Below are 12,837 nucleotides of genomic sequence, written 5' to 3'. Positions count from 1 at the left end.
AAAGACGGGTGTAGTGGCTGCAGCCACGTTTGTTCGAAAGATCTGGTTTGTTCTTTGTGCAGGCCAGACAGCATCGAAGTTCTCGTCAAAAACTGTGAGCCATCGATGTCAAACGTTTGCTTTTGATACAGCCTTTAAACGCTGGACTAGACAACATGGTCCACAAAGGAGGATGTAAAGTTGCTATTTTTGTTCCTTTTGCTTATGATATCTATATACTGGGAGCTTAAGCTCGGGTTTGCGATCAGCTCCGCGTTCATGCCTAATACTCAGCGTTTCCAGCATAAATAAATCCGCCTGTCACTTATTGCTAGTCTCGCTTCTGATAAGAACACTCGGACTGTGTTTTTGATCCTAGAGTAAGAAGAGTGCGTCGCTGGTGCTGGTGTTTCGCGCCCCGTCAGTTGCGCGTCTTTGTTTACTATTGCCTACAAGAGTTGTTTCCACCTTTTCAGATGGCATTCATTCGCTCCCTCTATTTTTACAAACAGTACTAATTTCTCTTTTAAAATACAAATATTAGCAGCAGGTACTTACTCTTTGTCTTTTAGCAGCAGCTTTGCGATAAAATCCTTTGCTTCTTCCGAGATCGCGTCAAAGCTTTCATCGTCGAAATCATACTCAGCTCTTGTCACGTTCGCCATTGTTTCAAGTTCGCTGTTTCCCATGAAGGGTGAAAGCCCAGAAAGCCTGTGGTGCAACAGAAAGGCAACGATGACCTTGTAGCCATTGTGTATTAAAGTACTGTATATTCCCTGCCTTTTTGTTATAGTGCTCTATCGTTGTGTTGTTCACTGCTGCAATGTGCCCAAGTATTCACCAACTAGCTCAAATGTATGCCTTATTTACAATCCAAATATAAAAGCTTATACATCAAGTGCAACAGACTCGGTTTCTTCTCACCACCATAGCGACACTTATGGCTAAATGTTCAGTGTTTTTTATGTGCTGCCATTTCACATCCTCTAACACCCATCACTGTTTGGCAAATCAGAGAAAATCTTGCGACAGGAACTATATTCATCTGAACGTTGTACATTTTCAGACTGATAGGTCGTGGCACAGCTTTCGAGAAATTTGCGGACAAAGATGAAGAGAACAGAGACGAAGTAGTTAAGTAACTAAATAAGTAATCAAAAATTTATAATTTATAAATGAAGTCTACAAGCCATTTGATGAGAAGACGAAGACAAAAAAAGCCTTGACGTGAAGGAAGATTTTATTATTTCCATTAATTTATGCAAACGCAGTGTTTTCATGAGATGACCACAACTTTTTCCTTTGCAGTCGCTGCCAAAATCATTGCGTAGAAGGCTCAAATAAATGGCAGTTCCTGAGCATTGCATAGTTACTATATTTGCGTACAAATCTGCGTAATATGTATCTGGACAAGTTACCGACCTTGCGAGAAAATGTGGATTCGGTTGGTTGGTTGCTGTGGTTTAACGTCCCAAAGCGACTAAGGCTATGAGAGACGCCGTAGTGGAGGGCTCCGGAAATTTCGACCTGGGGTTCCTTAAAGTGCACTGACATATCGCACAGTACACGGGCCTCGAATTTCTCCTCCAGAGAAATTCAGCCGCCGCGGCCGGGATCGAACCCGCAAAAATGTGGATTCGTTTTTGTTTATATATATATATATATATATATATATATATATATATATATATATATATATATATATATATATATATATATATATATATATATATATATATATATATTCTATTTACAGAGGCATTATGATAAAATTATTATATTGGCACCTTCCTCACGCCTTGCCTTCGGGCTAGTCAATGATAATTCTGATCTTCGAGAACAACTTTTGGTCAAAAGAAGATCTACAAACAGCGTTCCACACCTCTTCAAAAAGAAACTGAGTTCTAGCCACCTCCGTGGCCCAGGCCACTACCGTCTCTTGAGCGGCATTCGTGTCATGGTGGTGGTGGTAAACTTTATTCGGTTTAAAGCTTTACACCCCCCAAACAAGGAGAAGACCTAGTCCAAGGCTCCTATAGCCTTAGCTGTTAGCTTCGCCCTGTGTACCAGCTGCCTCGTTAGTGTGTGTGCGCGTGTTTAAGATACAGGTGTTTGTACACTCACAAGACGTAGCAGATGACGCCGACGCTCCACATATCCGTCTGGTAGCTGACCTTGTCAAAGTTGACCACCTCGGGCGCCACGAACTCAGGCGTTCCGAACAGCACCTGCAGTTTCTTGTCCGGCTCATAGAAGCGCGCCAGGCCGAAGTCGATCAGCTTGATGCGGTTGCCTGTCCGGGTGGTGCACAGCACGTTCTCGGGCTGCGAAGACGAGAAGACAGGAAAGGCCGTCCGTGCTGTGCTGCTGTACGTGCACTCAAGCTGCTGCGCCCCGGTCGGACGAGGACCAAAAGTCTCCCTTTTGCCCGATAGACGAGGACAATAACTGGACACGTATGCAACGTGTTCCGCTCGGTGAACAGGAAATGAGCAGCTCGGCAGATGCGTTACATTTAACGGTGAAGCGACACAATGAAAGTTCTACTCGCTCCAGGGTGCCGCATTTCATCAAAACTCCACTTGGTTACGAGCTGCGTGTCGAATGTCTAGGCAGAATACGGTCAGGACCGGTTCCTCATGTTTTTGACAGAGCACTGTCACCGACTAAGGAATCGAGCAAGTCATTAAGGATGGCGAAAATATGCTGTGTCGGCACACATGGACGGCCAAACAGTTCTGCGGTGCGCCCAGTGTCTCACAGATTTAAATGACGTGCTTGCTATTGTGCCATTCGGCCTAGTTCTATTTTCTACGCTGCAAAAGGTGCCCTCACTTCGTGCATCCCATTCACCACAAGCCGCTGTCACAGCCGTGTGAACATAATTTCCTTGTTTCCGAATCCATGAAAGCATCAGTGCTATTGGCTATTGTACTCGCGTGTGCAGGGCTTCTGGCGTGTTGTAAAAAAAGTTGTCTTTCAAAACCCTCAATCGGTTAACTTTGTCCAGAAAAAAAAATGACACGAATCGGTCTATTATTTCTCGAGGCTTCGTCTCATATTTTTACTCCTGTTTTTTTTTCTACTTGTTATCAGCCACACCAATAAAAAAAATCGCACACAATAACAAACAGCTAATAACTAAGAGCTAAGTTTCTTCACAGCTTGCGAATCAGAAGGACCGCAACTAAACCACTTTTATCGCTACAGCTTTCCAGTAAATCGGTTTGGTTTGGTTTATGGGGTTTAACGTCCCAAATCGACTAAGGTTATGAGAGACGCCGTAGTGGAGGGCTCCGGAAATTTCGACCACCTGGAGTTCTTTAAAGTGCACTGACATATCGCACAGTACACGCGCCTCTAGAATTAAATCGCTTGCCGCTACTCGACCTCACTCGCACTTTTACATAATTTCCTGGTTTACACACGTCAATCGTACCCCCTCTTCCCCTAATTGCGCTATTGAATGAATGCATTGTCTTCAATATGACTTTAATAAAGTAATTTTACAATAGAGTAATCTTAACCAAATAAACACGGCGGATCTCACCACCCGCGGTAAGACCAGCAGGTAGTACATGTTAAGCTAAAATTGGTAACGAACCAAACCAGCAGTCCGCGGACGTCGTAAAGCCAGAATTCCTATTTTTTTACTGCTTTCTGTTCTTCTCTCTGTTCAGTTCCTATCTCCATTTCGCCGCGAAGATACCCTTGTCTGGAGTGCCATTACTGCGACGTGACTCACGAATAATCCCCGTCCATTTTTCAACGCCGGCACGTGTTCGCCTCGCCCGCGAGCTGTGGTGCAAGCCCGCCCACCACCCCGCAGTACTGCAATAAAAGTCCTAACTCCTTCCTTTGTTTTTTTTTTTCTTCTTGATCAGCCTTTATTTTCTGTCTCAACTCTCGGCGCCTTATTTTTGGAAACGCTGCTCGGAAGGCAGCGGTGCACGGACGCCGCCAGAACGGGGGGTTGTCAGTAGCCGCTGGAGATGATTAATGACCGCTGGCTGTTGATGCTGCTGCTGCTGCTGCTGCTGCTACTGCGCGACGGCAAGAAACAAAGTTCGGCGATTAAGCGCCCGCGCCATTAGTCAGCGCACAAGGTTACGTGAGAAGCCGCTGCATTGTCGACGAATATGACTGGTTCATACTGCCTCCCGCCAAAAGATTGAAGAGTTTAGCAAGGCTTGACAACGTAATATCGTTGTGATACGCGTACTCGTCTGCACAGTTTTAACTTGAACACCCAAATCGACAAGTTGAAAACAACCAGGAAGGACAAACACGGTGACAATAAAGTATTTAGTAATTTCTAGCAGTCAGTTCGAATCAAACTAGGGGCGGTACTACGGTAGAGTTTTTTTTGTTTCTTTGTTTCTTAAATACTATGCCGGCGGAAAGTTTAGGAGCCTGTTGGATAAGTTTGGTTTGTGTTCACTCTCATGTTCGGCTTCTCGTTCGCCCTCAGCTTCTAGTTAGCCGCTGTTTCCAGATGATGTTTTCGTTCGTTCACCGAAAATGGGAGCTAAAAGAATTTAATATTTAAAATGGCCATCGGACATATCAGACAAAAGTAATTGAATTGTTCCAAGAGACAACTTCTTTTCCTTCTTTTAATCTACATTTAACCTTCTGAACCTAGGAACAAGCCTGCTAACATGTAAGATGTGCCACCAGAGGTGAAGTGCAATTTTTGCCGCTAAAAGCACTGGCGGTTTTGGAAGCCATACGAGCTACCTATTTCTGCGCACTGCACTCCTTTCCAAACTTCTACGTCGACAAGAGCTGCGAAGACGCTGCAAGCGTGTTTGGCGCTATTACTGCATACGAGACAACGTTAAACATTTTTAAAAGTTAAGGACATTTGTGTACACCGGAAGACCAAGCTAAAGAACAACAGGTCACACAAATATTCACACCATTTCATACTGCTCCGAAAACATGTTTTGCTGAGAGCGTTATACTCATGATGCGAAATACTTAGGCACCACAGATTTAGTCAAGACTACCTGGAGATCTCTTTGAATCTAATTCCCGGCATAAACTTTTCCACCTCCCGTGTGCAACCATGCCACGCTGACATGACGGCTAAAAACCTTTATCACTGATTAAAGCCCAATCAAATAACTTTCGTCTATTTTCAGCTGTTAACAGGCGCGGAGATCACAACAACAGTTCAAGAAAAGCTTTGATTCAAAGTGCCTTCACTAGATATCACTACGGACGTTCAAATCTCTGATAAGCCTTGGCCCGACGGTGCATCGTATTCTTGTGCAGCGTATTCTATAAAACTGTACGAACGACGGGACAGACAACACGAAGCCCGTCCCGTTCTTTCTTTCCTTCTCTCTCTCTTTCTTTCTTTCTTTCTTTCTCTCTTTCCGTCTTTCTTCATTTCTTTCTTACTTTCTTTCCTTCTTTCTTTCTTACTTTCTTTCCTTCTTTCTTTCTTTTATTCTTTCTTCCTTTCTTCCGTCCTTCTTCCTTCCTTATTTCCTTCGCTCCTTCCTTCCTTCCTTCCTTCCTTCCTTTCCTATCGTTTTCTGTCTTCCTTCCTTCCTTTCTTTTTTTCCTTCTTTCTTGCTTTCAATCTTTTCTTTCCTTCCGTTTTCTTTCCTCCTTCCTTTATTTCTTTATTTTCCCGTTCTTTGCGCTGATTTCAAGAATGAACTTAACCAACTAGCCCAACTTTCTACTCTCGTGCACCGTAATTAGGTTACGATAGAGTAGCCCACACCCGGGCTGTACTGCAGAAGCCCATGGAGTCTCTCTGGCATGTTTTCAAAACTAGAGGTGTCGTGAAGGCGTCAGAGCTTGCTTTGCTGCTGAAAAACGCGCTTACTGTTTTGCATTTTTTGTGCCCCCCCCCCCACGGAAGGAATGTTGGCAAAAGCGCAGGTAGCACGCCACGACTTGTCCTAGAGCGGGTCTCGCACTACGGGAGTGCAAGCGATTTCTCTCGAAGCGACTGGCGCAACGCATTCACTCCAGAGGAGCATTCAAAAGTGTTCAATGTTTTATTTGGCACGTAGAAGCTCGACACTCCGCAAGAGAAGAAATTTGATAAGCATGAATCTCGCTGTGGAGTTGCGCAGTGAAAGATGTGCCAACTTAGTAGATGAAATGTCAGCCTTTCTTTTTTTTTACTTCAGTGCTGTCTTCACAGTAAAGCGAGCGAAATGATATAAGTTACATTTAGGAGTAGAGAACAACGTTCACCGTGTTTGTCGCACGCAAGAGCTAACCGGGCTCGCCTCGAACCTTGGTTATTGCCTACTTGGCTGCTTGCCAATCGAACCGAGCAAGACAGGCGCGAACAGCGCCTCTAAGAAACCCAAGGCACCGAAGTTCGCCTACTGATGAAGAAAACCGTGTTGAAGAAAGGCGAGCAACGGTGTGCGACAGAAGTGTGCCTATCGTCGTACTACTTGCTAGCGCGTCTCTCAAAACGTAAGACATTCCATAAGCAAATGACACCTAATATATGAAGCCGTACACGGCCTATTTCTCGTTTATAATGCACGTGGTCGAAGTCACCGACAATAAAACTGATCTTATTTGTCAGCTCTCGCGTTCGCACTGCAGCTACGTGCCCTCCTCTTCATGAACCACTGCCATTCCTCGTTAGATGGCAGCAGATGTCAAAGTAAACAACGTGGTGTGAGATGTTTCAAAGTGCACGTCGTATAGAGCACTCTGATTACGATGCACAATATGGGTATTTCTTGCACTTTGCATTAAAATGTGAAAACACTCTGGAATTGCAACAAGAACACAAGCCACGCAGTTAAACTGCAGCGTTTCTGCAGTATCTGGCCACTGCCCAATCTTCACAGAATTCGTCTGTATGTCCGAGAACACTGGCGCATGTCAGTGAGTGCGCCTGTGTTGTTACACCTCTTTCTTTCCACTGGTTCATAATATTTAAAATTATCTAATATACCGTCCCGTCTATAGCTCGGAAGCAGTTGGCATAAATTACACAGATGCATACGTAGCGCACAGCATATCTTGCTTGGTATCGTAGTGTAAACAGGCCTAAAAGCGTCGACATTAGTTACTAAGCTGCCATTGCTCACCTGATGGCGTCAGACAACTCGTGTAGAATAGGAGCAGTAATTCAGTTGGGCACAGTTCATTAAAACTAAAAGGAATACAATTCAATAAAAGCTGTTTGTGGCCACAAAAAATTAAGAAGCACCGATTCACCGCTCGTCTCACATTACGAGAGAGGATTCGGTAAAGACAGAGAGCACATGAAAAACCCTCAGAGGCTCACCTTCATATCCAGGTGGAGGATGTTTTTGGAGTGCATGTAGTCAACACCCTCGCATATTTGCCGCACAAAAATGGCGCAGGCTTTTTCCGTGAGCACAAAGTCGTCATCAATCACCCTCTCAAAAAGCTCGCCGCCTTCGATCCTGGAAAAAAATAAAACGAAGAAAAAGGAAGAAAGAAAGAAATATGTAAAACAAATACGTCAGAGGTCTCTTTTTACAGCTCCTATGTATAGCCTCGCATTCTGTTAACTCGCGGTAGGTACTTATAGCACCACCCGATGTCATCATTGGGTCGTGCCGAAGCAAACGACTCAAGCTTCGCGGTTGTTAGCTGACGCGTTCCCTCGCAAGGTCGGGCTAAATCCAGGGACACACTAAATTGAAGCTTCCGCTTTAAAAACTTCCTGGTTGGCTGCGGACGCACTATGCTAGGGGATAAAGACGCAGCCTTCAATTTGCCACCACTGACGTTGTCTTCAAGGTGAGGCAAGCGCGGAAGCACGCAGGAACCGACCGCGACTCTGCAACACGCGCTGCTTGCGTTGGCCGGGAGTTCATTCTTCGGATGCGTGTTTGTTTTCTACGCGTAAATCGGAACAGTTCCGCTAACTCACAACCACTATCACGTCTTGTCTGCAGTTTAAAGTATCGTGGTCGTTAGCTTCATTCCAGTTGCGCTCAAAAGACATGCTAGGCTAAGCAACGTTTCAGGCCTGAACTCAACGCAGTAAATGTGAACGGTCCCACTGATCACGTGCCTGTTTTATTTGCACCTTTACTCTGTCAACGCCGCGCTCTTCCTTACATTCTTCTTTCTCTCCTCATTTCTTTTTCCTCGCAGGGAGTAGGAGGCCCGAAGAACATGGCTCAGGGCAACCTCAGCGCCACCTCTTGCGAGCAAAACTTTTGCTGACTCCTTACTTTCGTTCGTCAGGGGCTACAACCATACACGGCCCAAAACAAAACACGTAAGGTTCCACAACAGAAACCTTTTGGGCCTAACGTCGGAAGTGAAACGTGAGACATCCTTTTTGGGAGACTTCAGTCATAAGTCTGCAAGACGTCAGCCCGCCCTGACGCAAATGACGTCAGGCAGCACCGAGAACGAGCCAAAATATTCCAAGCCGTGCAGGGACTATCTCTCTAGGCCTGCTTCCTTTATTTACTCTACTTCCTACGCGGAGAGAAAGTGACCTGCCGCGCCGACTATATTTTCGCCCGCCAGGACTCGAGAGGCGACCGCCTCGGTGCGCCCACGCTTCCACCGCCCACAAGGAGGAGGCCCACCAGATGCCCAGGGACCACCCTCCCTCTCTGTCTCTGGGTCTCACCAGGCGCTGAGGTAGACAACAAGAGACGAGCCTTCAACAAACAAAACGGTTACGTAAAAGCCTAGGCGAAATGGCGCCCGCAAGGGTCTCGCCGGCGGTCCGCTCGTTCTGCAGCCACCAACACTTAAGTTAAACAGTGGCACGGCCCAATCCTCTCGAGCGCAAATTATAGCACACGCAGCTGCGGTCTGTTTCAAACGTGCAACCTGTCTCCCTATCCCACTGTCTTTCTTTTTCTTCTCTCTACGCGTTGCTGGATGGGTCAGAACCACAGCGGCTGTGACACGATTTGCCACAGAGAAAAACGAACCAGACGGACCTCTTGGCTGGAGCAACAACAGCCGCTACCGTGGCCGCGGGTCAGCGGAGGACTAAAAAAGAATAATACACGACAAATCTCGCGAGGCGTGAGTGGCTGAAAACTCTGCGCATGACGATAACGGTGTAACTGTCGCTTTTTGCTGCTCCGCCGCAGCCCAGGCTCCAAGCAAAGGAGGCAGGGACACGTGCGCACGATCTGCAGCAGAGTTGGGCCGCGTGAATGGAGCGAGAGCCAGCCTGCTCCCGCAGAGCCGAGGAGTCGGTCAACATAACGGCGGGCATGCGAAGCCGCGGGCCCTCACGTACCCCCTTCTCCTGCCCCCTCGTTCTCGAGAGCGCTGCTGTCACCGCAGGCCGGAGTCTGGCGGCTGACAGGGGCCGCGGCTATTCCGGTCCCCTTGGCATCGCTCCCGGGCACTGGGTCGCGCCGAACAAAAGGCCGCCGGGCTTCCCTCCGCATCCGCCCCAGCGGCCGGCCCTTGAAGGTTAGAGCCGGCTTTAAATACACGCCGGCCCGCGGCGCTTCGCAGCCAACATGCTTCTCGGGCCCCCGACCGAGGAGAGCCGGCTGTGGTACGCGCTCGCTTGGTGGTGGTTGTGGAGGTGCCGGTGGTGCCGGCGGAGGGGAAGAAAGCTTTGTCTCGCCCCAAGAGAGCAAGGCCAAGTTTCGTGCAGCCTACCCGCATGCCGGAGACCTCCCCTTCGGTCGCCCTGTCTCTCCCTCTTTCTGTTTGTGCTGCTTTCTGTTCGTCCTCCAAACAGCGTTTTTGTGCGCTTCCAGCGCGTTCCTCGGCTGCCTTTCTTCTCCCGTGGAATGAGCCTCCTTGCATATCTTCTCAGTGGTTCCTAGCGTACCAGGTCAAGTGTCCTGTCCACATTCTTATGTGTGTTGTAGTAATGAAAGGGAAAAGCTTCCTATCGGCGTCGCAGCTGTCCAGCGAAAATCGTTGCTCCTTATCAGGAAACGTGGGAGAAAAATTGAAAATTTGTGTTTAGGGAAGAAAGGCGCAGTAACTGCAGTAACTTCTCGCAGAAGAAGAGAGGAAAAGTGGGGAGAAAGGAAACAGGGAAAAGAACACAATGATTAGAGGAAGAGAACTGTTTCGCCCAGCAGCGCCATCGCAGCAAGTACGTGTTGAGATAGCACAGAGCTTCGCTCACCTGCAGGGAACGGGCGGGGTCAGCCCATTCCATACCTTTGGTGCCTGTATGTTTCCTGGATTGCAGGGTTTCTACATGGTTCCTTGCATACGCTAAAGGTTGCTACAGAGCATACGTTCCAGAGCTATTTTCTTGGGGACTTGTGCAGAAATGCACAGCCTTAGTTTCGTTGCTTCGAGGACATTTTTTTATGCTGCCTTGAAAAAAAGGAGAGAATATCTTAAGTAATTGAACGCCCGAACTGGCACCTAATGTGGCTGATGCGAGGAGAGCTACAGTTGAGCAACTAGTAGTTGAATCGAGCCAATTTGACGTCACTGTCTTCTCCCTCAGCGATGCTTTGCGGGGCGAAAAATTTGGAGCTGTTTCATTGGCTGCACTGCACAAAAAGGTTGGGGAGCAGCCAGCACGGATGTCAGAGATTCCTGTATTTTTAGTCCTGCTAACGGTGACAACAAACACACACACAAATTAAACAAAATAACACTGTGCGTAGGTTTTTTTTTTTTTTAAGTCACGGAGAAAGAAATAAAACGTACTCTGAGCAAGTATAAGTTGATAAATAAAGGAAGTCACTCGAATTTCTTTTTGCTAGACCTTTCCTAGTCCTCATTAGCGCTGTTTTTCTCGCAATCACGGATCCTGAACGAGTCCCTTTGCTTGGCTGGCTTTCCTCTTTTGAAACACCGTATCCCTTGACTCAAGCTCCGGTTGAGTCTCGGTGCTCCCGCTGCGGCTTTATTCATTTTGTTTCGTTCGGCAATATGTAACACAATCGCTCTCCTACTTTTCCTGTTCATGAACATTTCCGAACTACTCCGCGCTTCTCACCTTACACAGCGCTACTCGTTAAATCTCTGCGCAAACGCTCACGCACCTTTCGCGCCCCTTTTTTACATAGACCTCTTTTCTTAAATATCATGCGGCTACTGGCATTGATTTTTGGCGACAGAATGATTTCGCCCTTCAAAGCCACGTACGCCTTATGTTCCGAGTCCTTCTCTGTGTGACGGAGTTCACCAACACACAATAAGCCGGCCACTGGATAGCTAAGAAAAGGATCTCTGAGTATGAACAGAACTCCACTCCTAAGAACTCTACGTTCTCATGGCGGGAACACGGCCATATTTTCTTGGAAAGAGCTATTTAACCGAACAATAATGCGAGCAATAGTGCGCGCAACGATTCGTCCGCGCGCACTCAAACTTTACGGAAATCTTGATCGGCAAGAGGAGAAGGTATCTGTGCGCCGATTTCGAGGAGGGACGGCTCTGATGTCTGCCTGTCGTCGATGCCACGGTAAGCAGTTTCCACTGACACACAAATTAACGTACGTCCGCGACGCAAGATGCGGACGTGCCCAGCAAAGGCTTCAGTTCTCATATGGTTCCTCAATGACGTGGGCCCACGATGGAAACGCCACCTGACTGCAAGAAGTGCACAATACATGAACGCTATGCAGCCTTTCTTTGCGGGTTTCTTCGTGAACGCGGATTATATTTCTTCCCATAACTGTGTCCTGCACGGCAGTTCCTATTTCTTACCTTGTACCCGAATGGCACACTCGTCGAATAAAAAAAAAAGAGTGATTCGCAATGGCGGCCTTCTGAGAGAAAGAAGGTGATGTTCAATCCCGCAGCTGTTCCCTGCTACTTACATCTCCAGTATGAGGATCATTTGCTTCTTGGAGTCGTCGAAGGCGTCGTACAACTGCAGCAGGCGCGGGTGCTGCAGCGAGCGCATGATCTCCACCTCGCGCTCGACATCGGCGCGGTCCTCGGCCCTCTGGGTCAGGATGAACTTGGCCGCGAACACCCGGCCCGTCTTCTTCTCCTCGCACCGGTACACTGTGCCGAACTTGCCCCTGCAGCGCAAAGCGGCATCCGAAGCACCCTTTGAGTCACACTGCGCACTCGGAACCATCGCTAGGAGCTCACGAATGCGCCGTACTTGCTGACACGCAACTTCCTCGCAAACAACGAATTTACTTTTTCAGACGCCGCTAGCTATTTCTAATACATAAATAAATATTACCTCCTAAATTGTGAATTCAAGCCCCAAGAGAGCCAATATTACTGTCTTTTTTTTTTGCAACGCGATACACCACCAGCTAATTTACGCAACACGCAAAATAATTTTAGAATGTAGAGTTGCGTTGGGTTTAACGCCGCATAAGCGGCTAAGGCTACCATGCGCCATTAGAATGTAGAAAAGATACATTCATGTAACGTGGACGACGCGTCAGCATAGTTGGAAATGCTAACATCGAAACGCCAGCAGGATTGGTCATAAGTCACTCAACACTGGAAAAATCTTGGTGTCATAATTTTCACGAAGCTGTGCATGGTGAAATCATTGCATTAGGCAGAATATGCCTTGACTCTCTTAAAGCACTTCCAGCCAAGTTTACTGTTTTCAGAAATTTAATTCGCTGCGTCTGCTGGATTGCATACAAACTAGTCCTCAGTTATTTTAAAAGGAGTGCTAACAAAGGTATAACTGGTAGTTGTAGCAGTCGCTGAAAAAAAAAAAGAGCTGAGAGTTTCCGATGTGGGTAGACTTTGTGGCACACATTTGCGTGCATAGCGTCTGAAATGGTTAGCGGCGCCTCACTCAGAACTTGATTGCATGCGACGGAAACAAGCACGCACGCAAAGACACTAATTACCACTGGAGGTTCACCTGAAGAGCCGGGCGAAATGAGTGCATTGGCCTCCCCAATGGACATCATAAATGTCATATAGCCGATCCTCGTCCACAAT

The 12,837-nt window shown here is 47.2% G+C and overlaps 1 protein-coding gene across 2 annotated transcripts in view; it reads right to left on the bottom strand.

Moving 5' to 3' along the window:
* LOC149372030 (myosin light chain kinase, smooth muscle-like) overlaps nt 1-12,837 on the bottom strand; it is a 41,188-nt gene that overhangs the window by 9,059 nt on the left and 19,292 nt on the right. For both annotated transcript variants that reach the window (XM_089566392.1, XM_089566393.1), the window contains exons 4-7: nt 11,733-11,939; nt 7,262-7,403; nt 2,104-2,303; nt 538-690 (exon numbers count right to left, since the gene is read on the bottom strand). In XM_089566392.1, coding sequence (XP_089422518.1) covers nt 538-690; nt 2,104-2,303; nt 7,262-7,403; nt 11,733-11,939 — 702 coding nt within the window. The remainder of the gene's footprint in view (nt 1-537; nt 691-2,103; nt 2,304-7,261; nt 7,404-11,732; nt 11,940-12,837) is intronic.

Source organism: Amblyomma mixtum, chromosome 1 (assembly GCF_055824585.1).
Source record: "Amblyomma mixtum isolate Tamu chromosome 1, ASM5582458v1, whole genome shotgun sequence".
Lineage (NCBI taxonomy): Eukaryota > Metazoa > Arthropoda > Arachnida > Ixodida > Ixodidae > Amblyomma > Amblyomma mixtum.
This window is presented reverse-complemented; position numbering and strand designations above follow the sequence as displayed.